The sequence below is a fragment of the Oncorhynchus masou genome, chromosome 32 (assembly GCF_036934945.1).
Source record: "Oncorhynchus masou masou isolate Uvic2021 chromosome 32, UVic_Omas_1.1, whole genome shotgun sequence".
In the NCBI taxonomy this organism is placed as follows: Eukaryota; Metazoa; Chordata; class Actinopteri; order Salmoniformes; family Salmonidae; genus Oncorhynchus; species Oncorhynchus masou.
In genome coordinates this window covers 41,230,988-41,255,179 of record NC_088243.1, presented here as the reverse complement: position 1 = coordinate 41,255,179, position 24,192 = coordinate 41,230,988, and the positions used below count along the sequence as shown (strand labels likewise).

At 39.9% G+C, this 24,192-nt stretch overlaps 2 protein-coding genes across 5 annotated transcripts in view; both read right to left on the bottom strand.

The window, feature by feature from the left end:
• LOC135526078 (heterogeneous nuclear ribonucleoprotein R-like) lies at positions 1-23,750 on the bottom strand. Of its 4 annotated transcripts, XM_064954162.1 has the most exons (14): positions 23,416-23,750; positions 22,083-22,403; positions 20,455-20,612; positions 19,744-19,862; positions 19,532-19,639; positions 19,300-19,413; positions 18,854-19,033; positions 18,510-18,645; positions 15,775-15,980; positions 15,450-15,599; positions 15,218-15,339; positions 12,168-12,712; positions 10,201-10,277; positions 1-8,362 (listed from the first exon to the last, which is right to left on the bottom strand). In XM_064954162.1, the coding sequence occupies exons 2-13, from the start codon at positions 22,100-22,102 to the stop codon at positions 10,246-10,248; spliced, it is 1,890 nt and encodes a 629-aa protein (XP_064810234.1). In that variant the 5' UTR covers positions 22,103-22,403; positions 23,416-23,750; the 3' UTR covers positions 1-8,362; positions 10,201-10,245. The 4 variants fall into 4 exon arrangements, with proteins under 4 accessions (XP_064810234.1, XP_064810231.1, XP_064810232.1 ...); XM_064954159.1 differs by lacking the exons at positions 1-8,362; positions 10,201-10,277 and having other exon boundaries at positions 10,654-12,712; XM_064954160.1 differs by lacking the exons at positions 1-8,362; positions 10,201-10,277; positions 22,083-22,403 and having other exon boundaries at positions 10,654-12,712.
• A 100-nt stretch (positions 23,751-23,850) lies between these two features.
• LOC135526079 (large ribosomal subunit protein uL13-like) overlaps positions 23,851-24,192 on the bottom strand; it is a 2,948-nt gene continuing 2,606 nt past the window's right edge. The window contains exon 7 of the mRNA XM_064954163.1: positions 23,851-24,097. Within this exon, the coding sequence (XP_064810235.1) occupies positions 23,888-24,097 (210 nt within the window). The 3' untranslated portion in view covers positions 23,851-23,887. The remainder of the gene's footprint in view (positions 24,098-24,192) is intronic.

Sequence of the window (24,192 nt, the reverse complement as noted above, 5' to 3'; positions counted from 1 at the left end):
GACAGTTAAAAACATGTTTTATTGATGAATGACTTAATGAATGATGAATGAAAAAATGAATACATCTCATCTCCTGTCGCAGAAAAAGTACCCAATTATCATACTTGAGTAAAAGTAAAGATAACTTAATAGAAAATGACTCAAGTAAAAGCTCAAGTCACCCAGTAAAATTCTACTTGAGTAAAAGTCTAAAATTATTTGGTTTTAAATATACTTAACTTTCAAAAGTAAATGTAATTGATAAAACATAAAGCAAACCAGAAGGCACAATTTTTAACATTTATTTACGGATAGCAAGGCGGGGCACAGTCCAACACTGACATCATTTACAAACAAATCATGTATTTAGTGAGTCCGCCAGATCAGAGGCAGTAGGTACAGTGCCTTGCAAAAGTATTCATCCCCCTTGGCGTTTTTCCTATTTTGTTACATTACAAACTGTAATTTAAATCGATTTTTATTTGGATTTCATGTAATGGACATGCACAAAATAGTACAAATTGGTGAAGTGAAATCAAAATGATTTATTATTTATTTTTCGACTCCTCCACAAATTTCTTGTTAACAAACTATAGTTTTGGAAAGTCGGTAAGGACATCTACTTTGTGCATGACACAAGTAATTTTTCCAACAATTGTTTACAGACAGATTATTAAACTTATACTTCATTGTATCACAATTTCAGTGGGACAGATGTTTACATACACTAAGTTGACAGTGCCTTTAAACAGACTGGAAATTGGAAACTGGAAATTGCAGAAAATTATGTCATGGCTTTAAAAGCTTCTGATAAATGATGTCAATTAGTCCGAGTCAATTGGAGGTGTACCTGTTGATGTATTTCAAAGCTGACCTTCAAACTCAGTGCCTCTAGTTGACATCATGAGAAAATCAAAAGAAATCAGCCAAGACCTCAGAAAAAAATGCAGACCTCAACAAGTCTGGTTCATCCTTGGGAGCAATTTCCAAATGCATGAAGATACCACGTTCATCTGTACAAACAATAGTGCACAAGTATAAACACCATGGGACCGCATAGTCGTCATACCACTCAGGAAGGAGATGTGTCCTGTCTCCTAGAGATGACTATACTTTGGTGCGAAAAGTGCAAATCAATCCCAGAACAACAGCAAAGGATCTTGTGAAGATGCTGCTGGAAGCAGGTACAAAAGTATCTATATCCACAGTAAAACGAGTCCTATATCGACATAACCTGAAAGGCTGCTCAGCAAGGAAGAAACCACTGCTCCAAAACTGCCATATGGGGACAAAGAGGGTACTTTTTGTAGAAATGTCTGATGAAACAAAAATAGAACTGTTTGGCCATAATGACCATCGTTATGTTTGGAGGACAAAGGGTGAGGATTGCAAGCCGAAGAACACCATCCCAACCGTGAAGCACGGGGGTGGCAGCATCATGTTGTGGGGGTGCTTTGCTGCAGGAGGGACTGGTGCACTTCACAAAATAGATGGCATCATGAGGCAGGAAAATTATGTGGCTATATTGAAGCAACATCTCAAGACATAAGTCAAGAAGTTAAAACTTGGTCGCAAATGGGTCTCCCAAATGGACAATGACCCCAAGCACTTCCAAAGTTGTAGCAAAATGGCTTAAGGACAACAAAGTCAAGGTATTGGAGTGGCCATCACAAAGCCCTGACCTCAATCCTATTGAACATTTGTGGGAAGAACTGAAAAAGCGTGTGCAAGCAAGGGGGCCTACAAACCTGACTCCGTTACACCAGCTCTGTCAGGAGGAATGGGCCAAAATTCACCCAACTTATTGTGGGAAGCTTGTGGAAGGCTACCAGAAACATTTAACCCAAGTTAAACAATTTAAAGACAATGATACAAAATACTAATTGAGTGTATGTAAACTTCTGGCCCACTGGGAATGTGATGAAAGAAATCAAAGCTGAAATAAATCACTCTACTATTATTTTGAAAAAGTGGTGATCATAACTGACCTAAGACAGGGAAATTTTACTAGGATTAAATGTCAGGAATTGTGAAAAACTGAGTTGAAATGTATTTGGCTAAGGTGTATGTAAACTTACAACTTCAACTGTATTTAACCCCTTGTTATGAAGACCCTAAACAAGATCTGGTGCAACCAATTACCTTCAGAGGTTACATGATTGCACACAGGTGGACTTTAAGTGTCACGTGATCTGTCACATGATCTAAGTATATATACAACTGTTCTGGAAGGCCCTAGAGTCTGCAACACCACTAAGCAAGGGGCACCATGAAGACCAAGGAGCTCTCCAAACAGGTCATGGACAAAGTTGTGGTGAAGTACAGATCAGGGTTGGGTTATAAAAAAATATCAGAAACTTTGAACATCCCACGGAGCACCATTAAATCCATTATTAAAAAAATGTAAAGAATATGGCACCCCAACAAACCTGCCAAGAGAGGGCCGCCCACCAAAACGCACAGACCAGGCAAGGAGGGCATTAAATCAGAGGCAACAAAGAGACCAAAGAAAATCCTGAAGGAGCTTCAAAGCAGAGATAGGACCACTTTAAGCAATACACTCCACAGAGCTGGGCTTTACAGAAGAGTGGCCAGAAAAAAGCCATTGCTTAAAGAAGAAAATAAGCAAACACATTGTGTTCGCCAAAAGGCATGTGGGAGACTACCCAAACATATGGAAGAAGGTACTCTGGTCACATGAGACTAAAATTGAGATTTTTGGCCATCAAGGAAAATGCTATGTCTGCCGCAAACCCAACACCTCCATCACCCCGAGAACACCATTCCCACAGTGAAGCATGGAGGTGGTAGCATCATGTTGTGGGAATGTTTTTCATCAGCAAGGACTGGGAAACTGGTCAGAATTGAAGGAATGGTGGATGGCGCTAAATACAGGGAAATTCTTGAGAGAAACCGGTTTCATTCTGCCAGAGATTTGAGACTGGGACAGAGGTTCACCTTCTAGCAGGACAATGACCTTAAGCATACTGCTAAAGCAACACTCGAGTGGTTTAAGGAGAAACATTTAAATGTCTTGGAATGGCCTCGTCAAAGACTAGACTTCAATTCAATTGAGAATATATGGTATGACTTAATGATTGCTGTACACCAGCGGAACCCATCCAACTTGAAAGAGCTGGAGCAGTATTGCCTTGAAGAATGGGCAAATATCCCAGTGGCTAGAGCTTATAGAGACATACCGCAAGAGACTTGCAGCTGTAATTGCTGCAAAAATTGTCTCTACAATGTATTGACTTTGGGGGGGTGAATAGTTATGCACGCTTTCTGTTTAGTTTTTTCTTCAGTTTTTTTGTCTTATTTCTTCTTTGTTTCACAATAAAACATATTTTGCATCTTCAAAGAGGTAGCCATGTTGTGTAAATCAAATGATACAAACCCCCCAAAAAATGTATTTTAATTGCAGGTTGTAAGGCAACAAAATAGAAAAAAATGCCAAGGGGGGTGAATACTTTCGCAAGCCACTGTATGACCAGGGATGTTCTCTTGAGAAGTGTGTGAATTACACAGTGTTCCTGTCCTGCAAAGCATTCCAAATGTAACAAGTACTTTGGGTGTCTGTGAAAATATATGGAGTAAAAAGTACATGATTTTCTTTAGGAATGTTGTGAGGTAAAAGTTGTACAAATATAAATAGTAAAGTAATGTACAAATACCCCAAAAAACTACTTAGTAGTACTTTCAAGTACTTTTACACCACTGCTCCTCTCAAACTCTACTTTGTGACTACTGAATAAATCAGGTCAACATATTCACAAAGGAAATTTGCCAACCAATGAAATTGGCAAGATTCATGGGAAGAAAGATAAACGATTACAAAAGTACTATCATCTCTTTTCATTCAATCACGCTTGCAAACCTCAACACTTAACAGTATGTGCACCCCTAGTAAAAAATATTGGATGAGGCTATATTTTGCATGGTCGGAAAACGAACATAATAAAGTAGATTAATTAAAGATGGCATTATAAATTCAGGCTGGAACACAACAAAATGTGGAAAAAGTAAAGGGCTGTGATTACTTTCTGAATGTACTGTATATACACTGAGTGTATAAAACATTAGGAACACATTGCTCTTTCCATTACATAGAGTGACCATGTCAATCCAGGTGAAAGATATTATCCCTTAATGATGTCACTTGTTAAATCTACTTCAATCAGTGTAGATGAAGGGGAGGAGAAGGATTAAAGGATTTTTAAGCCTTGAGAAGATTGAGACATGGATTGTGTACCATTCAGAGGGTGAATGGGCAAGACAAAATATTTAGGTGCTTTCAAAGGGGTATGGTTGTAGGTGCCAGGCACACCAGTTTGTGTTGTGAACTGCAACGCTGCTGGGTTTTTCACGCTCAACAGTTTCCCGTGTGTGTCAAGAATGGTCCACCACCCAAAGGACATCCAGCCAACGTGACACAACTATGGGAAGCATTGAAGTCAACATGCATCCCTGTGGAACGCTTTTAACACCTTGAAGAGTCCACACCTGACGAATTAAGGCTGTTCTGAGGGCAAAGGGGGGTATTACGCAATATTAGGAAGGTGTTCCTAATATTTTATACACTCACTGTACAGGAGTCAATGTGTACCAATCTCTGTGGTCTAGAACGGGCTTTAAAGCATCTGATCGGTCCATGTTCTGGATCTGCATCAACAGTGCTGACTTAAATTCCTAATCTACATTTAAAGAGCTTTTATTAATGCAATAGGATTTATGAAAACCATGCAAGTCATAATTGAAATAATTTCTAAAACACAAGTGATTAAAACTGATAATGGCTCCAACATACTAATCTGATCTACATGCACAAATTCCATGCATGGTCTTTTGAATGTGAAACCTTTTACGGCAGTAAAAAGGAAAATGCCTATGGCTAACATAATATGAATGGAGCTATGAATTTGCTAATTGCAAAACTAAGATTGTTTTTCTCTCTCAATTCCATTTTAAGTGGCCAAGTGAAGTCATGTTAATGAATCAATCTTCAATTACCTAAGGGGCATGGGATTGAAATCATGTAATGATAAATTTAACCCCAAAGAGGAGAAAAAAAGTAATAACTCCCAACATTGGTAGCTGATGTGCAGTGGGTATTGGAGTAAGCTCAAACCCAACACATTTAGAGTACAATGAGGTCTTTTTGTTTTTACAGAGCTCTTATTTTCCCTTCTAAAATGCATTGCTTGACAATTGCCAATCCTTATGATACATTACATTTGATAAAAGCAGTGAATGTTAGGTGTTTAGTGTAGGTTTCTGTAAATTAAGGCTTTTGATAAAGAACATAAGGGACTTTTTTGGAGGGGGGTGACTGTATTCTTTCTACGAGTAGCTCAAACATTCTCCCAACTCCAAAGTGAACTTATCTACCCTTTACACTTGTGGAAATTGGCCAATATGGACAGGGCTAAATGTAACTGTTTCTGTCTAATATGTAACTGTTTATGAAAAGCATATGCATACGCATTGTAGCAATTGAAAGGGAACATTTTGGAGATTATGGGAAAATTATAAGACCCAAGTTGAGGACAAAACAGTTCACCTGACACAAGACTGAATCCAAACATTACACTGTTTAATTTACAGTGCATTCGGGAAGTATTCAGACCCTTTCCCTTTTTCCACATTTTGTTACATTACAGGCTTATTCTAAAATTGATTAAATTAATGCTTTTTCTCATCAATCTACACACAATACCCCATAATGACAAAGCGAAAACAGGTTTTTATAATTTTAGCAAATGTATAAAAAAAAGTAGGTTTTCAGACCTTTGCTATGACTCGAAATTTAGCTCAGGTGCATCCTTTTTCTATTGATAATCCTTGAGATGCCGCCCGTCCAAACTCAATGACAGCCATCTCTGCAGCACTCCTCAGTAAAAAGGCACATGACAGCCCACTTGGAGTTGTTGCACATAAAGGACTCTCAGACCATTACAAACAAGATTCTCTGATCTGATGAAACCAAGATTGAACTCTTTGGCCTGAATGCCAAGCATCACGTCTGGAGGAAACCTGGCACAAATCCCTACGGTGAAGCATGGTGTGGGGGTGTTTTTCAGAGGCAGGGACTGCGACACTAGTCAGGATCAAGGGAAAGATGAACAGAGCAAAGTACAGCAAGATCCTTGATGAAAACCTGCTCCAGAGCGCTCAGGACCTCAAGACTGGTGCGAAGGTTCACCTTCCAACAGGACAAGTCTCTGAATGTCCTTGAGTGGCCCAGCCAGAGCCCGGACTTTAACATTTCTGGAGAGACCTGAAAATAGCTATGCAGCGTGTCATGGAAATTCAGGACTGAGAGAGACATGATCATTTCTTCAAACAATCATCTTTATTAATATTGATTAATTATTGCAATAATGAAACCGTCACCCCAACACTTGTTCTGACTGTTAGGCTGAGAGCCTAACTGAAAATGAACAAAACTGATATTATATAGGACCTACAAATGCTTCGTCACAATGGTTCCATCTCCCATAAGCCACCTTGGTTATCTACACAGGATGGTGTTTTACCCCCAACCTGGCTTAGTTTCCCAGATGCCAGGAAGATGAGACAATGAGGCATTGTTATAAACTCTTCTAGGCTATCACTCTCTCGGATCACACACACACCACATCTTGTCTATAGAATGCCAGCTTTTAGGTTTTTATCACCAACATCAATCATTTGTCAGTTTCAAGCTATCTCTAGTAAAAACCCATGTCCTCAACACCGACTAGCTGCAGGGTGCTAGAGTGGGGACCATAAAACATAGAATTAGCAGGATGGAAATATCATACTGTTTGTTAAGTAAATAATTTTTTACATATCCAACAAATAAGGTGAATACATAATTTTTCCCCATCCAACCTGATAGAGCTTGAGAGAATCTGCAGAAAGGAATTGAAGAAACTTCCCCAAATACAGGTGTGCCAAGCTTGTAGCGTCATACCCAAGAAGACTCACGGCTGTAATCACTGCCAAAGATGCTTCAACAAAGTACTGAGTAAAGGGTCTAAATACTTATGTAAATGTGATTTCAGTAAAAAAAAAGAAATTTTGCAAACAATTCTAAAAACCTGTTTTTGCTTTGTCATTATGAGGTAGTGTGTAAATTTATGAGGGGAAAAAAACGATTTAATACATTTAAGAAAAAGGCTGTAACGTAATAAAATGTGGAAAAAGTCAAGGGGTCTGAATACTTTCCGAATGCACTGTAAATCAAACAGTGTAATGTTTGGATTCAGTCTTGTGTCAGGTGAACTGTTTTGTCCTCAACTTGGGTCTTATAACGTGCATTTGACATTTGCTGTACTTTTTGCTGCACTTGTTGATAACGAAATCTTAAATAGTCTGGATCCATTACTAACATAAGAATATTCCTGGAAAATGTGGGTTAGGTGCAATATAAGGGTTTGAATGAGAGGACTAACTGGTGTTCAGGTTTTTCTTTAGCTCTCCTAGCTGTGCTGTTGAGGAACTAGGCCAAGCACACTTGTAGTTGTTTTGTTTGGAAGACAACCCAGCAATCACACAATTACTGTTGTTGTTTATGCAACCCAAAAACAGCACATTATAAATTGCAATCCGGGTCAGGTGGGCTTGTTAAATGCTGGTTTTATTGCCAACATGACTAGCTAAGTTGTAAAATATGATCTTACAGTGTTAGGCTTTCACAAAGCAATTCAGAGAAACAGATTGTAATTTTGGTGCGCATAGAAAGGAGTCATGAGGTGCATTCAGGCGAGATTTTCTTCACAATAGACAAACATAGGCTCCATCTGTTCAGAACAACCCAGGGTATGACACTATGTCATCTTGTAACTGTACAAACAGTCATCATAAATGTTGACACTGTATATGACATGAGTTTTATGATATGGAAATGCACATTTGGACTTACAGGTATTTGGCTTGCTTGTATGACATCAAAGCAGTATTTATTATAATGTCTTGTCGCATGCGGTGCTCAAGCTCAGAAAGGCTGTCAGTCAAAACCCACACAGCGCTGTGAAGCGCAGAGCCTGTGCTCTGACGTCATTTATAGCATGTTACTGTACAGCCACTGCATTCCAATTTAAGCGCTTATCAGTGCCCATTACTGCCATTTTCAACCCGTATACTTGTAAAGGGTTAAGGGATACTTTTCTCTCTTACCTCAACCAGAAACTGACTTCTGCTTTCAGGATCTTAATCCCCACAGGAATTTGGTGAAACCTGAATAATGGGAAGTGTAAGAAAAACAGTGAAAGAGAACGGTTTCGGAAGAAAACGTCCTAAACTTACCCCCATAGTCCTCACAGCTGCCTCTGACTGCGAGCCCCACCTAGCAAGTCCACATCGTGACAAGACTGGGTCGGGGCCACCTCTGACACGCACCCTGATAGATAAGCCAGGTGACAAAAACAAGGAGTTAAAATATGATACGGAAGTACTTGCATCACTCTTTCTGGAAGTCATCTGAAATTAATCAGATTCTTTTGTTGATTCCTTTCCTGTTTTTTTTTAAACCACAGGTTAGATTCAAAAAAGTTTTGGTCGTGAATTTGAAAAGTTGGGTGTGGTGCTCTGGCACTGTTTGGTTGTTGAATCATTTGTAGCATGGTAATAATCAATTGTATTTCACTTCTGGTTCAGTGGTGATTTGGTTCTAATTGCAAAATCTCATTGCAAACTGAGTATAAAACATTTTCTGTACATGTTGTTAACAAATGTTTTTCAATTGATTTCAAGCAAATTAGTGTCTTGATAAAGATGAGCAAAAAATACTATATAAAATGTATAATACTATACTCAAACAATGTGGGAAAATATATTATTTCCACGACGAAGGACACCAAGGATCTAGAAGGATTCTGTATGAATGATTGTATTCGTATAAAAAATAATATATAATTTATATATAATTTCCCAATTTATTTGCATTCATTGTAGTATTTGAATTATTTTATACAGTAATATTTGCTCATCTTTATCAAGGGTGTCAATATTTAGGACCGCACTGTATAAAACATTTCCTTTTCGTACAAAGCAATATTAATAATGGAGAAAAAAATATTGTATTATCATATGTCTCTCTAGTAAAAGTCGACCATCAACTGTACTAAGAGAAAAAACTCACACCAGATGCCATTGTATCGAAAATACTAACACATCAAATATCACTAACCTCAAGTAAAATAATAAACACTAGACAAGCAGTCCTATTGTAAACAAAATGTATTTTGCCTATAATACAATAGTAGCAAGCTAACGGCTATATTCTGTCCATCTAATAGTCTGTCAGAAGACATATCTGATCAGCAAAGTAATGTCTGAGGGTATAAACAAATGACTGAAGGGGTTGTTGGTTCAACTCCAAGGCATAGAATTTCTGTGCCCTTGAACAAATTAGGTTTGGAAAATTTGAAATTGATGTATATCTGAATACACCCTAGATAGGGTGCCAGAGTAGAGACAATGATCAGAGATCATGAAGTCCATCTGTACTTCCAAAGATCCATTATGAGGCAACAGGATCCAATCAGTCCGTACAAACAGATTAGCCAATCGTGTGGTCCTTCCATGAGAAGTTCAGCAGACATAATATTCCAATTGCATTAGTCCTCGAGAATCAAAATGGTGAGCAGAAAAACATTTATCACAATGTTCAGAGGATCACTGGTTTTCCAAATTTAGACATGAGCATTTGGGACATGATAGGTCTATAAAACAGGATTGTCCTGAGTGCAGGCTAGTCTTTTTCGTCTGCCCTCTTATAATTCTTATTCAGGATGGCAGTGAACTTTTGACTTTAAACAACAGGTGACACCTAGTATAATATGCATCCATCTGTACCCATCTTTGGTCTCTGGCAAGGTAGTCTAATATCTGTTTAAGGCAGTGCTAGTTTTGGGAAGCTTTGTGACTGAAGTCCTCATAAGAGGAAAGCGCTATTCTCCATGTTTTACTCAGTAAACACACCACAGCATTATCTTTGTTCACACGTGTAGCTCTTAGTATTAAGCTGAAATTCCCATTCATGTTACCAGAATTTGTGTTTACTAGAGGTGTTTACTAGAAAACTAATTGTCATTTTTAACATAAATTAAAATCAGACACTAGCTGATGTAATCAAAGTGGTGTATTATTTTACTGAGCAAAACAAGTGATGTAGGCTGAGGCCCCTCAGCAGAGGGGTAGCGCCAGTTTAGCAGTGAAGAGGTAAACCAGGCTCACCCTTCTTTGGGGAAGAACACAGCAGAGAATAGATGTGTTCCACACTCACTCAACCGCTGCCGTTCTCGCGTCTTCACCTGGGGTAATTCGGAATAAAAGGAGAAACTTAAACAAAACACAAAATAAAATGGGAGAGTAGCTAAATAAGAAATCAAAACGCTAAAAAAAATGTAAGAAAAAGATGCTGTACTATTTATATTGCCAGGTAATAGATGGACCAGGAAAGAGCACATTAGCGTGAACTGCCAGGTGTTTGGTGTAAATGCGTTGGTCACTCAACTTACACTTTTTGGTGTAAAGATGCCCAAACAGAATAGTACAACATCAGTGAAATAACTACTTGATCTCAATAGATGTAGTTGTACTGTGTCTTTCATTTAAAAAATTCAATCTCACATTCGAGGCCAAACATGGAGATAAAAATTGGTCTGATCAAAATATTCCACGACTGAATTTGAAATAGCTGATAATTCATTGTAGTATGGTTGAGTTTTATTGAAAGGTAACAATAACATGTTTATAAATACAAACACAACAAAGAACAAATTGTCTTGGCGATTAAGGTTTTGCCAGACCCATTATCTAAAAGGGGAAATGTGAGAGAAAATAGTTGAAGTTGTAGTAACACATTTAGAAAAACATAGTTTGTCTACTTCTACAAATGCTAAACATACAACTTTAACTCAACTGTTACGGTACATGAAAAAGTCAAATTTTCCTTTTTTACCCACCTCTGCAACAAGCTCTCACTTTAAAGCCTTGTACAAGCAATGTCCTATGTCTACCTATCAGAGGTAGGGGAGGAAAATGTCCAATAAGGAGGGGGTTCTGGGAAGGGGTTGGTCGCCAGTCACTGAATGGTTCTCATGATTGCAAATGCTTTCTCAAATAATTGTTATTTTTTTTAATTATTGTCCGCTTTTTCCTATAAATGCCAACTTAAAAAATATATAAATTATAATTTACTTTTAAAAATAATAAAATAATTGGCTTGCTTTTTAAGCCCAAGATGTCCCAAGTAGCCACAAGAAAAGCAAAAAAGGATTAGAACAAATTAAGCAAATTATTTGATATGTACTCTTTTGCTCCATATTGGTTACTGTAGTGAAACCAATCTATATTTCAAAAAGGGTCATGTTAAGCCAATTTAAACATGCATTTTTTGTTACAATTTCCTTAGAATGTGAAGGTTGATATATACACACAGTAGAGCTGGGACGATAAACTGAAAATTATCGACACCGTCCACTTATCGTGGACATTTTGCTGCTATAGTTGATCATGATATATAACCTATACAGTTTCAAATTAAATACGTTTGCTAATATGGGTTACTGTTAATGGGAAAATGGATAGGTATATCATTCAAAGTAGTAGTAGCAGTTTTAAGGGTAATATCGAAACATGTGGTGCACATTAAAGGCCCAGTGCAGTCTAAAAATGCGATTTGGCTGTGTTTCACATACATTTTCATAAGTTGGAATAATACAGGGAAAATTTTGATAATAATGCCATTTTAGTGTAAGAGCTGTTTGAAAAGTAAAATGTTTTGGCCTGCCTGTAAATTGGTTAATAGACCAATAAAAAGTTTTACATCTCTCTGCCAATAACAGCCACTCCCATACAGTCCTAGCAAAATTCTTGCTTGAAAATTGCTTTGTTAAGAAGCTATTTTTGTTTCTTTTTGACCATTTTAATTTAAAACAATCACAGTATAGTACTTAATTGTTACCCAGAAATTATTTGATATTGAGATAAAAACGTCTGCATTGGACCTTTAAAGTTAAACATATCGTTCAATTCAGTTATCGTGATAATTCGGTCAATTTATAGTGATATGGATTTTTGTCCATATCGCCCAGCTCTAACATACAGGCATTCAAAAGTTCATTTTTTTATCTACTTCCATTGTTGCCAATAAGAATCTTGGTAAAACTCCTGGTTGTCATTATTGTAACCATAGTTACCAGAATAGTCGCCACCTTGTTGCAGGGGTTGCTGGGCAATGGGTTGGGAGCCCCAGTTCTGGTTGTTGGTCTGCCGGCGCTTGGAGTCTGGTTGGTTGTAACCGTCAGCCTTCCTCTTTCCGCCCACGTTGCCCCCACGGTTCCCCCTGGCCCCTCTGATGCCGCGGCCCCTCTGCAGCTGGGGCGGGCCTCCCCGGCCCCCACGGCTCCCCCTCTGTACGCCCATAGGAGCCCCCCTTTGGACGTAGCCACCTCTGCCACGAGGGGGTGGTGGTCCTCGGCCTCTGGCAGGGAGGGGGGCACCTCGATTCACCCTGCCCCTTCCTCTCGGCACGTAGACGTCATCGTAACCACCGTAGTAAGGGTCGTCGTAGCCACCTCTGTAGTCATGGTAGTCGTAACCACCACTGTAGTAATCATCGTAGTAATCCTCATAACCGTAGTAGTCCGGTGGGTATGAATATCCACCTCTCCCGCCTCTCCCCCTGCCACGCATTTGAGGTGGCATGCGTGGAGCAGGATAGTAGTAGTAGTAATCATCATACCTGTGACAACAAAGCAAGAGAGGCAACATGACAGGTTTTTATGTGCAGACAGGAATATATAGTTGCACCCCCTTTTTCCCACAGAACAGCCTCAATTTGTCAGGGCATTGACTCTGCAAGGTGTTGAAAGCATTTCACAGGGATGCTGGCCCATGTTGACTCCAATGCTTCCCACAGTTGTGTCAAGTTGGCTTGGGTGGTTGACCATTCTTGATACACAAGGGAAACTGTTGCGCGTGAAAAACCTAGCAGCGTTGCAGTACTTGACATACTCAAACCGGTACGCATCGCAATAACTACCATACCCCGTTCAGAGGCTCTTAAATATTTTGCCTTGCCCATTCACCCTCTGAAATGGCCAACATACACAATCCATGTCTCAATTGTCTCAAGGCTTAAAAATCCTTCTTTAACTTGTCTCCTCCCATTCATCTACACTGTTGATTTAACAGAAGACATCAATTAGGGATCATAGCTTTCACATGGAGTTACCTGGTCAGTCTATGTAATGGAAAGAGGTGGTGTTCCTAATGTTTCGTACACTCAACTTTGTCCACATTTTGTTGTTACTGCATGAATTTAAAATCTACACACAATGTCAAAGTGGAATAATTAAAAATGAATAAATAATTAAATGTCTTGAGTCAATAAGTATTCAATCCCTTTTTTACAAGTCAAGTCACATAATAAGTTGCATGGAATGGACACTGTGTGCAATAGTGTTTAACATGATTTTTGAATAACTAATAATACCTCATCTCTGTACCCCACAAATACAATTATCTGTAAGGTCCCTCAGTCAATCAGTGAATTTCAGACAACGATTCAACCACAAAGCCCTGGGAGGTTTTCCAATGCCTCGCAAAGAAGGGATCCTTTTGGTAGATGGGTAAAAATTCAAAAGCAGACATTGAATATCCCTTTGAGCATGGTGAAGTTATTCATTACAATTTGGATGGTGTATCAATATAGCAAGTCACCACAAAGATACAGGTGTCCTCCCTAACTCAGTTGCTTAAGAGTAAAGGAACTGCTCAGGGATTTCACCATGAGGCCAGTGGTGACTTTGCAACAGTTGCAGAGTTAAATGGCTGTGATAAGAGAAAACTGAGGATGGACCAACAACATGGTAGTTACTCCACAATACTAACCTAATTGACAGAACGGAAAGAAGGAAGCTTGTACAGAATACAAATATTCCAAAACATGCATCCTGTTTACAACAAGGCACTAAAGTAATACTGAAATAAAATGGGTCAATTCACTTTTTGTCCTCAACGCAAGGCATTACGATTGGGTCAAACTTCATACAATACATTACTGTGTACCAATCTCCATACTTTCAAACATAGTGGTGGATGCATTATGTCATGGGGGTGCTTGTAATCGTGAAGGACGGGTGAGTTTTTCCAGGATAAAAAAGAAATTGAATGAAGCTAAGCACAGGCAAAATCCTAGAGGAAAACTTGGTTCAGTCAGCTTTCCACCAGACACTGGGAGATTAATTCACATTTCAGCAAGACAATAATCTAAAACACAAGGCCAAATCTACACTTACAGTGAATGTTCCATAGTGGCTGAGGAACAGTTTCATAAATGGTTTAAAGTCAGATACAAATCTGATTCCTGGCGATGTGACTTGTGTTTCAACGGTCAAATCTGATTTATTTGCCCCCAAGTGGCTTTTAGACAGTTATTTGGCATATATTTTTGCTTGCTAGCTACTCTGTTGACAGTTTGATATGAACATGAGGTAGCTAACTAGCTTGTTAATGGTTTACAAACAAATTAGTGCATGCGCTAGAGAGCTAAATAGCTACCTAGCTATCTAGTTGAATGCTGTGGCTAGCCAAAAAGGACTTGCTTGTATCAAGTTGGATCATGTTATCTTTTGAGGCTTTGAAAGTGTTCTTAACCTATGATTTTGAACATTCAAAGCAACTTGGAAATAGTAATGGTAGGCATTGTTGTCACCTTAGCTTGCTACATAACTTCTGAGTGATAGGAAGCACAAGCACCACCACCAAAAAGCCTACACCACTGCACACACAACCGTAATTACTATGACATCTAGCGTAGCCTCGTCAGCAAATGACTGATGTCTGAACACACACAAATCCGATTTGGTCAGGACAGTCAGGGACAGTTCGGGACAGTCAGTAATCCAAAAAGAATCCAAAAAGAATTTGAAAAACAAAACTGATTTGAGCATTAAGGCCTGCAGTGTGAACAGGGCTTTAGGGACTTACCCAGAAAGACTCACAGCTGTAATCTGGGGTATTTCTGTATTTCATTTTCAATAAAAACATTTTTTCCTTCTGCCGTTATGGGGTATTGTGTGTAGATGGGTGAGAAAATTGAATTGAGGCTATAACACAACAAACTGTGGAATAAGAATGAATATTTTCTGAAGGCACTGCAAAACACAAAAACAGGTCATAAGACCGTCACACCAGCCACTCCAAGCAGACTGGGTGTCGCTAGGTGTGGTCGAACACTACTCACCCTGTGGTCCTGGATGGCTGTCTCTGGGCCTGCCGCTCTTTCCTCTTCTTGTCCGGAGGCTTTGCCAGAACAATCTCTATCTCCTCGCCTTCCAATTGTTTGCCGTTCATTTCTTGCATTGCCTAAACGGGGGTGGGTTTCCCCAAATGAATTTCCCAGAGATTCTCCATAAGCACAAGGCAAACACACAGCATGCATACTCAAAGGAGGCGTAGAAGACGCCTGTACTCACCTTCACGGCAGCATCTCTGTCCTCAAAGTGCACAAAGGCATAATCTTTCAGCTTCTTGACCCGTTCCAACTTCCCAAACTGGGAGAAGGTTTTCTCCAGGAGTTCCTCTGTGACTGGTGTGGCCAGGTTCCTCACAAACAGCACTTTTACCTGGTGCAAGACCAAAAGAGAGCCTTTAGAAGTGGTTCTCTGACCAAGGATGACCATTTTATTTCTAAATGAAAGATATCTGCATATTTTCTCTACACCCTAGTATCTGTGATTTATCATCGCATTGCTGTGTTCAGACACTAGACCCCAGAGGTGCAGGTCTTTAAGATCTCACCTTTGCCATAATCTCTGGATCCGGTTTGTCTACTGGGTCTGCCCACTCAACAGTAACAGGGTTCCCCCACACCTTCACCTTGCCACTCATGAGGCGCCGACGGGCCTGGGCTGCAGACTTGTGGTCCTCGTATTCCAAGAAACAGAAGCCACGATTTTTCTTTTTGTCATCTGGCTGGTGGTAGAGTATCACCTCCATGAGGCTCTCTGGTGGAAGCAAACAGAAGTGCATGGTCAAATAAATCCTAGACAAGCTTCCATTACACTGATCGTATAATATGATTGACGAGGATATGTCGTCACTGGGTGGTTGTCAAGTGTGTCTCCGGTAAGTTTCATGATTAATGAAATCCTTTAGGGTGAATATCAGAACACACAGGGCTGTACCAAACGGTACAGTACGGCGGCAGGTAGCCTAGCAGTTAATTAAAAGTATTGAGACAGTAACCAAAAGGTTGCTGGTTCAAATCCCCAAGCTAAATAAAGCATATGCCGATGTGCACTTGAGCAAGGCACTTAGCCCTAATTGATCAAGGGTACGCACCCACCTAATTATAATTGTGCATTATTACAATATAAAAGACAGAGAAAGAATGGCAGGTCTTTATGTCTAGGTGGAGTATGCAGGTATTAAAGCATGAATACCGAATTACTGATCTTCTCAGATAGCTTAATAACTTGTTGAAAATCTCCATCTAAAGTAAAGTATTCCTACCACTTGACTTACTCCACATTTTGTTGTGTTACAGCCTGAATTCAAAATGGATTATATATATTTTTTACTCATCCATCTACACGCAATACCCCATAATGAAAATGTATTTAAAATTAAATACAGAAATATCTAATTTACATAGGTATTCACACCCCTTAGTCAATACTTTATAGAAGCACCTTTGGCAGTGATTACAGCTGTGAGTTCTGCAAGTCTCTAAGAGCTTTGCACACCTGGATTGTGCAATATTTGCACATTATTATTTTCAAAATTCTTTAAGCTCTGTCAAGTTGGTTGTAACTCGGCCACTCAGGAACCTTCACTGTCTTGGTATGAAAGTCCAGTATAGATTTGATGTTTTAGGTTATTGTCTTGCTAAAAGGTGAATTAATCTCCCAGTGTCTGGTGGAAAGTAGATTGAACCAGGTTTTCTTCTAGGATTTTGCCTGTGCTTAGTTCCATTCTGTTTTGTTTTTATCCTGAAACCGATTACCGATTACAAGTATACCCATCTGCCCGTCTGGTGTTCAACCTTCCCAAGTTCTCTCACGTCACCCCGCTCCTCCGCTCTCTCCACTGGCTTCCAGTTGAAGCTCGCATCCGCTACAAGACCATGGTGCTTGCCTACGGAGCTGTGAGGGGAACGGCACCGCAGTACCTCCAGGCTCTGATCAGGCCCTACACCCAAACAAGGGCACTGCGTTCATCCACCTCTGGCCTGCTCGCCTCCCTACCACTGAGGAAGTACAGTTCCCGCTCAGCCCAGTCAAAACTGTTCGCTGCTCTGGCCCCCCAATGGTGGAACAAACTCCCTCACGACGCCAGGACAGCAGAGTCAATCACCACCTTCCGGAGACACCTGAAACCCCACCTCTTCAAGGAATACCTAGGATAGGATAAGTAATCCTTCTCACCCCCCCCCCCCCCCTTAAATGATTTAGATGCACTATTGTAAGTGGCTGTTCCACTGGATGTCAGAAGGTGAATTCACCAATTTGTAAGTCGCTCTGGATAAGAGCGTCTGCTAAATGACTTAAATGTAAATGTAAATGTACATGATGCAGCCACCACTATGCTTGAAAATGTGGAGAGTGGTACTCAGTAATGTGTTGCATTTGCTGCAAACACACCACTTTTTTCAGTATTACTTTAGTGCCTTGTTGCAAACATGCCTTGATGCATGTTTTGGAATATTTGTATTCTGTACAGGCTTCCTTTTCACTCTGCCAATTAGGTTAGGATTGTGGAGTAACTACAATGTTGTTGAACCATCAGTTCATTAAGCCATTAAACTCTGCAACTGTTTTAAAGTCACCATTGGCCTCATGGTGAAATCCCTGAGTGGTTTCCTTACTCTCCAGCATCTGAGTTAGGGAGGACGCCTGTATCTTTGTAGTGACTGGGTGTATTGATACACCATCCAAAGTGTAATGAATAACTTTATCATGCTCAAAGGGATATTCAATGTCTGCTTTTTTATTTTTACCCATCTACCAAAAGGATCCCTTCTTGGCGAGGCATTGGAAAACTTCCCTGGTCTTTGTGGTTGAATCTTTGCATGAAATTCACTGATTGACTGAGGGACTTTACAGATAATTGTGTGTGGGGTACAGAGATGAGGAAGTCATTCAAAAATCATGTTAAACACTATTATTGCACATTGAGTGCGTCCATGCAACTTATGTGACTTGTTAAGTACAGATTTTTGTCCTGAACTTATTTAGGATTGCTGTAAAACTGGGGTTCAATACTTATTGACTCAAGCCATTTCAGCTTTTCATTTTTAATTAATGTGGAAAAATGTTGACAATATGGGGTAATGTGTGTAGGCCAGTGACTAAAATCTCAAATTTATCAATTTTAAATTCAGCTGTAAGACTACAAAATGTGGGAAAAGTAATGTGATTATATGCTGAAGGCAAATTCCTTTGACTTGTCAGCCGATATTCCAAATATAAATCATTATTTAGAATTAAGTGGAACAAAAAAAAATAGAAAAATGGTACTAATCTTTCTCTAACCTGTGACTTTGCTGAAATCTTCCAATATGCTTTCTCTTGTCTTGTTCTTTGGAATTGACCCAACAAACAGACGATTGTTTGCGACAGAGATGCAGACACCCAGGTATTTACCTGACCGGATTTCATAATTATCACACTAAAACAAAAAGATAAAGATAAAGATAAAGTGTTCTCAAAATGTAACCCCACACAGGTAAGTCATGCACATTTATACTTCCCAGATAACTCTGGTATGATGAGACAAAGTGATCCACCTATCTACAAGGTGCAAGGATAGCAAAGCAAATACTGTTAATTACCAAGTCATGCTCTTTATGTCTGGTGATTAAAAGGGGAAATCTTACAAGCTTGACAGCCTCTAGGGCAGCATCTTTATTGCAGAAGGTGATGAAGGCATATCCTCTGTTCTGACCCGAGAGAAAGGGGTCCATCATCAGACGCAGGTCCCAAATAGGACCGGCTTTCTCAAACAGAGGGACCAGCTCATCCTCATACAGGTCCCTGGGGATCTTGCCGACAAATACCTGCATTGATAAGATAAAAATTTCAAATTATAGACATACTGTGTAACTTTGATTGTATTTGACTTGGATAAGATGGTGCTCCCTAGAAATCTAAGAGGTTTGTTTGTGAAAAGGCATATTAGATGTTTAACAGTCTTTCACCAGCATTCATTTCCATTAGGTTACAAAGATTTTTACAACAGCCAATAATTGAGAGGACATCGTCCTAACAGCCAATACATGAGATGGCTATGTCTTTCACAACCAGTAAAGTTTGTGCTTCTTGCCTCTGTTCCGATTCCAGGCTGGGCCCTTGAGCACACCTCGTCAGGTGGAGGGCCCCCATACTTCCTCTGTCCTGTGGTGACATCCAAAGTGTAACCTGTTCTTTCCAGAAGAGCCTAGACAGCATTAACAACATATACATTCATTCATTCAGAGACCTACATGACATATTTCCATCCATGTTAAAACAAAGCTACTGCACTTAACGGAAAAAATAAGAAACAATTTGTTCACCTTTATCTTAGTCTCATCAGGTCCCTTTGTGGATTCTTGAACTTTACTTCCTTGCTTTTCTCGCTGTCTGTATGTCTTCATCACGCCACAGAGAAACGCACTTTTGTTCTGTGAAAGAGAGCACCAATAGATTTTAAGTGTAAATAACTATTTTATTTGTTAGCTTCTTTGTGTAACTACTTTTGATGGACAGTGTGGACAAGACCGCTCACCTGCACATGTGACAGGTCACTCTCCTTGAACTGCAGTAACACTGACAAGGCTCCCTCCTCATTGAACTCCCTGAGGGCGTCAATGGCTCTCTCGTCCAGGTCAGTGTAAGCCACCAGTCCTAGAATGCACAGACAACACACACACAATGGGTGGCAGGTAGCCTAGCGCTGGGCCAGTAACCAATAGGTCGATGGTTAGAATCACCGAGACGGTGAAAAAACTGCCGAGGTGCCCTTGAGCAAGGCACCCTAATTGCTCCAGTCTCCATTAATAATGGCTGATACTGTTGGAGAGTGGGGTCACAGCCAGGTGTCTCAGGGTGTGGGATATGCAAAAAAACAAAAGCCTAATTCACACATACAACACACACTTGTACATGTGTGAAATAGCTACAAATGTAAAAACCCACCTAATATTTTATTATTATACACACAGAGAGAAATTCTACTTATAGGGTCACATTTGATAAGAGTCATATATTCCTTGTGAGAGCCATTGAAACATGATGTCGCTCAGCATGTCACCATTGCACAGCTATGCACATACTGACCCCTTTACTCAAAGTGACGTAAATCATATGACCACTGACCAAGGTGGAATCCTTCGGTTGATACAGTGTTCTTGAGCTTGCAGAAATATACATTATGAGGTCTTTGAAATATCATGAAATGCCATCAAGTAGTACTGTGAACAACCCCCCTTGCACTTACCAGTCTGAAATATCTTATCCAGGCTCTCCGCCACTTTCTGTGGAAGGCCTGCGTCTATGAGGGTCTGGTAAAGCTCTGTGTGTGTTACAGTTATGTCCATGGGCTCCTCGTCCTCTTTAACCAGAGCTGAACTGCCATTCACCTTAGCTGCCATTCTCCTAAGGGACAAATGATGGGAATCAAGAGATATCACTGCATCATGGCTGTGACTAGAAAACACATGAAGGAGTATACATGCCGCACATGAATTCACAAACAATATGCACGACATAATACTATACTAGCTACTCTACAAACAGTCTAATAGTATTGTCTGCCCAAATATGGATATGAATACGTTAGATAAAGGGTCAAATGCAACTGTTCTGCATTAAAGTAGGCCTTACTAACAATTATTTGCCATTGCCTCTTGACCTAGCTAATGTTACTGTCGTACAATAGCCCAATAAACCTCCAGCAGAGAAAGAATGATCAGACCTAAATCAACAGAAATTCAGTGGATGCATATTTCAAATGGGAAAAATAGGAAGTTGAACTTGGTATATTAGCTATCTACACTGCAAACAAAACAGGAGTTAAGTGCCAGTTGCTAGGTTTCCATACAATTGATGACAGATTTTCATGTGAATATTCTAAAATCTGCATTTAAAAAATATGCGCATTTTTCCACCAGTGATATGTTTCCACCAAATGGACTTGTTGTGGATAAAAATCAGCTCGTGATGAAGTAGTGCACACAAAAGCTTAAGTTTTCATGCATCAAATACAAATCTAAAATTAAATTTGTTTCCACTGCATTGTTAACTCTACAGATAGTTGTCTCAAAAACTGTTGCGTTAAATTGCAAATGTGCCTAATCTGGTTTTGGCACCTGCGCTCGAGCCAACAGCTTGCAGTTACAGTGCGAGTAGGCTGTGCGGGTTGTCTAGTCTACTTAATGAGATTGTTATGGATAAGAGGGAGAATATTTTTTTGTCAAACGACAGTCAAGCATAGATCATCATGTTACCAGAATAAGACCCTCAATATTTATTGGAAAGCAGCATCAACCTCATTACCGTGCACTTTCACCACCGTGTGAAGCTCATAACTTATTTCATCTGAAGCCTAATATACTACATGGTTTCCAGAGTCGTAGTGGAATGACGACACCACACATCGCATGACTCCAAATTCACTTTCATATGATGGTTATTATATCAATATTTGCACATGAAGACGTTTCCACGAGATTTCAGCATAATAATTTTTTCTGACAAAAAAAGATGCCACCATGTCGAACGAACAAATTATCTGTCGGAGTTAATAAAATTACACCGGAACTTCCTGTTTCTGTCACAGCTGTTATAGATTTTTTTAAATAAAAAGGTGGTGTGTGTCAAGTATGCAGGAAGTTAGAGGTAGTTTTGTGAGCCAATGCTAACTAGCGTTAGCGCAATGACTAAATGTCTTGGAGTATCAAGTTAGCAACTTCCTTCAAACTGCAGACATAAAAATGGTATCCACAAATTAATCTGACTCTGGGAAAGTAGATTGGGCATTATTGCCAAAATCCCCAAGTACCCCTTTAACATTACCCACCTAGCTAATGTTAGCCACAACAAATAAAAAATGTATAACATGACCACCTGCTCGTCGAACATCTCATGGGTATTAATATGGAGTTTGTCCCCCCTTTGCTGCCAAAACAGCCTCCACTCTTCTGGGAAGGCTTCCCACTAGATGTTGGAACAGTTTCTGCGGGTTCTTGCTTCCATTCAACAACAACAGCATTAGTGAGATTGAGCACTGATGTTGGGCGTTTAAGTCTAACTCGCAGTCAGCGTGGCAATCCACCCCAAAGGTGTTCGATGGGGTTGAGGTCAGGGCTCTGTGCAGGCCAGTCAAGTTCTTCCACACCGACCTCGACAAACCATTTCAGTATGGACCTCGCTTTGTGCACTGTCATGCTGAAACAGCAAAGGAACTTAAACTGTTGCCACAAAATTGGAAGCACAAAACAGTCTAGAATGTCCTTTCACTGGAAATACAGGGCCTAGTCTAAACCATGAAGTTTCCACTTCACAATAACACCACTTCCAGTTAACCAGGGCAGAAATTTGACGAACTGACTTGTTGGAAAGGAGGCATCCTATGACCGTACCACTTTGAAAGTCACTGAGTTCTTCAGTAAGGACATTCTGCCAGTGTTTGTCTACGGAGATTGCATGGCTGTGTGCTCGATTTTATACACCTGTCAGCAACGGATGTGGCTGAAATAGCCGAATCCAGTCGTTTGAAGGGGTGTCCACATACACTATATACAAAAGCATCATTCGAATCGTAATTCGTGACATGCGAAATGGATTATGGGATCTCCACAAATTAACATATCACACGAAATGTAACAATTGGAGCATCCCGTATTCACTTTGTTTAGTCTACCCGAGTCCAGGTTGGGCTACTTTTTCACGAGCCATGCTGAAACGCATTTTAATGTATGAAATGCTGTTTCAATAACGTCCCAGTTTAAAAGTTAGCAAAGTTGCTAGCTCCTAGTCGTTCGCAATATATTTTGCATGTGAGCGACACGTCTATTACTCGCTGGACTGCACGACGCATGTCTATCTGTATGTTATATATATATGGGAGGGGGATGCGGGTTTGTCTCGAGTCATGTTTTGGTTCGTACTGTATACAAAATGCGACCGACCCACCCCGCAACTGAGAATTAAATTGACAATTTTCTTAAAATACTGGTCCTTTGCTATTAGATATAAGCTTTAAAAAAAATAAGGTATGACTAATATGCCACTTGATTGCGTTTTACCCCATTATTGTTCAACTCCTATCCAACGGGCCTGTAGCTGTCTTGCTAGCTAGTAGTACTGCTAAAGCGTTGCTAGCGAGCGTTAGTCGCTTCAGTATTGCAATGGCCAATCCTTTACTCTCCACAATACCAGAAAAACATGAAGCACTTACCGATCCACAAAGCCTAGTATAACTGAAAATTTAAATTGTCACAATATAACAAATGTGGAGTGTTCCTAAGTGGGGTTCTTGTTTATTTTGGTTTGCACACTGGCGAATTGACAGCTAGGGCAATTGACGCGGCCTCCTCTCCAACCGCCAGTCGCGCGCACGTATTTGATAAGCGGGGTTTCCGACAGCACCACACATGGCCATCGTGTTGAATGGAATTGACGTTGTGCTAAATGTCATACGCAAAATTAGTCGGTCTTCTTGAAAAATTTACAATCTGGATGTTGCTCCAAATGCTTCTGTTGTGTTCAAACTTAACACTTCATCTCTTGTTGTAGAACTACATGCCATGATGAATTGCTCATTACTTTACTTCACAAAGAACGCCATGTCAACTTCATGCACCTCAAACATGCCAAGAAATCAAGCGAGTCAAACATTTATCTATCTTTATAGGCAACCATGAACAAGCTCAGACAAGGACACCATATTGTTTAAGGACAGCAGTGTACTTTGAAATCTTGCTCTCCACGTTCTTCTCTGCCAGCTTTGACAGCTTGATCTCTGTCTTTTTCTTGGTGTACCGGATCTTGGCCTTCTCTTTCCTCTTCTCTTCCAAAGTGGCTGTGATAGCCTGGTACTTCCAGCCAACCTCATGGGCCAGACGTCCAAGGAGGGCAAACTAGGGAAGGCAAGTTCACACAAAGGACAGGAAAAATTACTAATGAAAAAGCATTACAAATCAAATCATTAGGCTAACATAATCCAATATCAGAT

What these genes read in the sequence shown, in the direction of transcription:
- LOC135526078 (XM_064954159.1), bottom strand. Translation starts at nt 22,102, where the DNA reads ATGAGATGTTCGACGAGCAG. An exon ending in AGCCTGGAATCGGAACAGAG is followed by an intron (nt 19,034 to 19,299) that starts GCAAGAAGCACA and finishes TTATCAATGCAG; the next exon opens with GTATTTGTCGGCAAGATCCC. An exon ending in CAGCCATCCAGGACCACAGG is followed by an intron (nt 12,713 to 15,217) that starts GTGAGTAGTGTT and finishes TTGTTGTCACAG; the next exon opens with GTATGATGATTACTACTACT.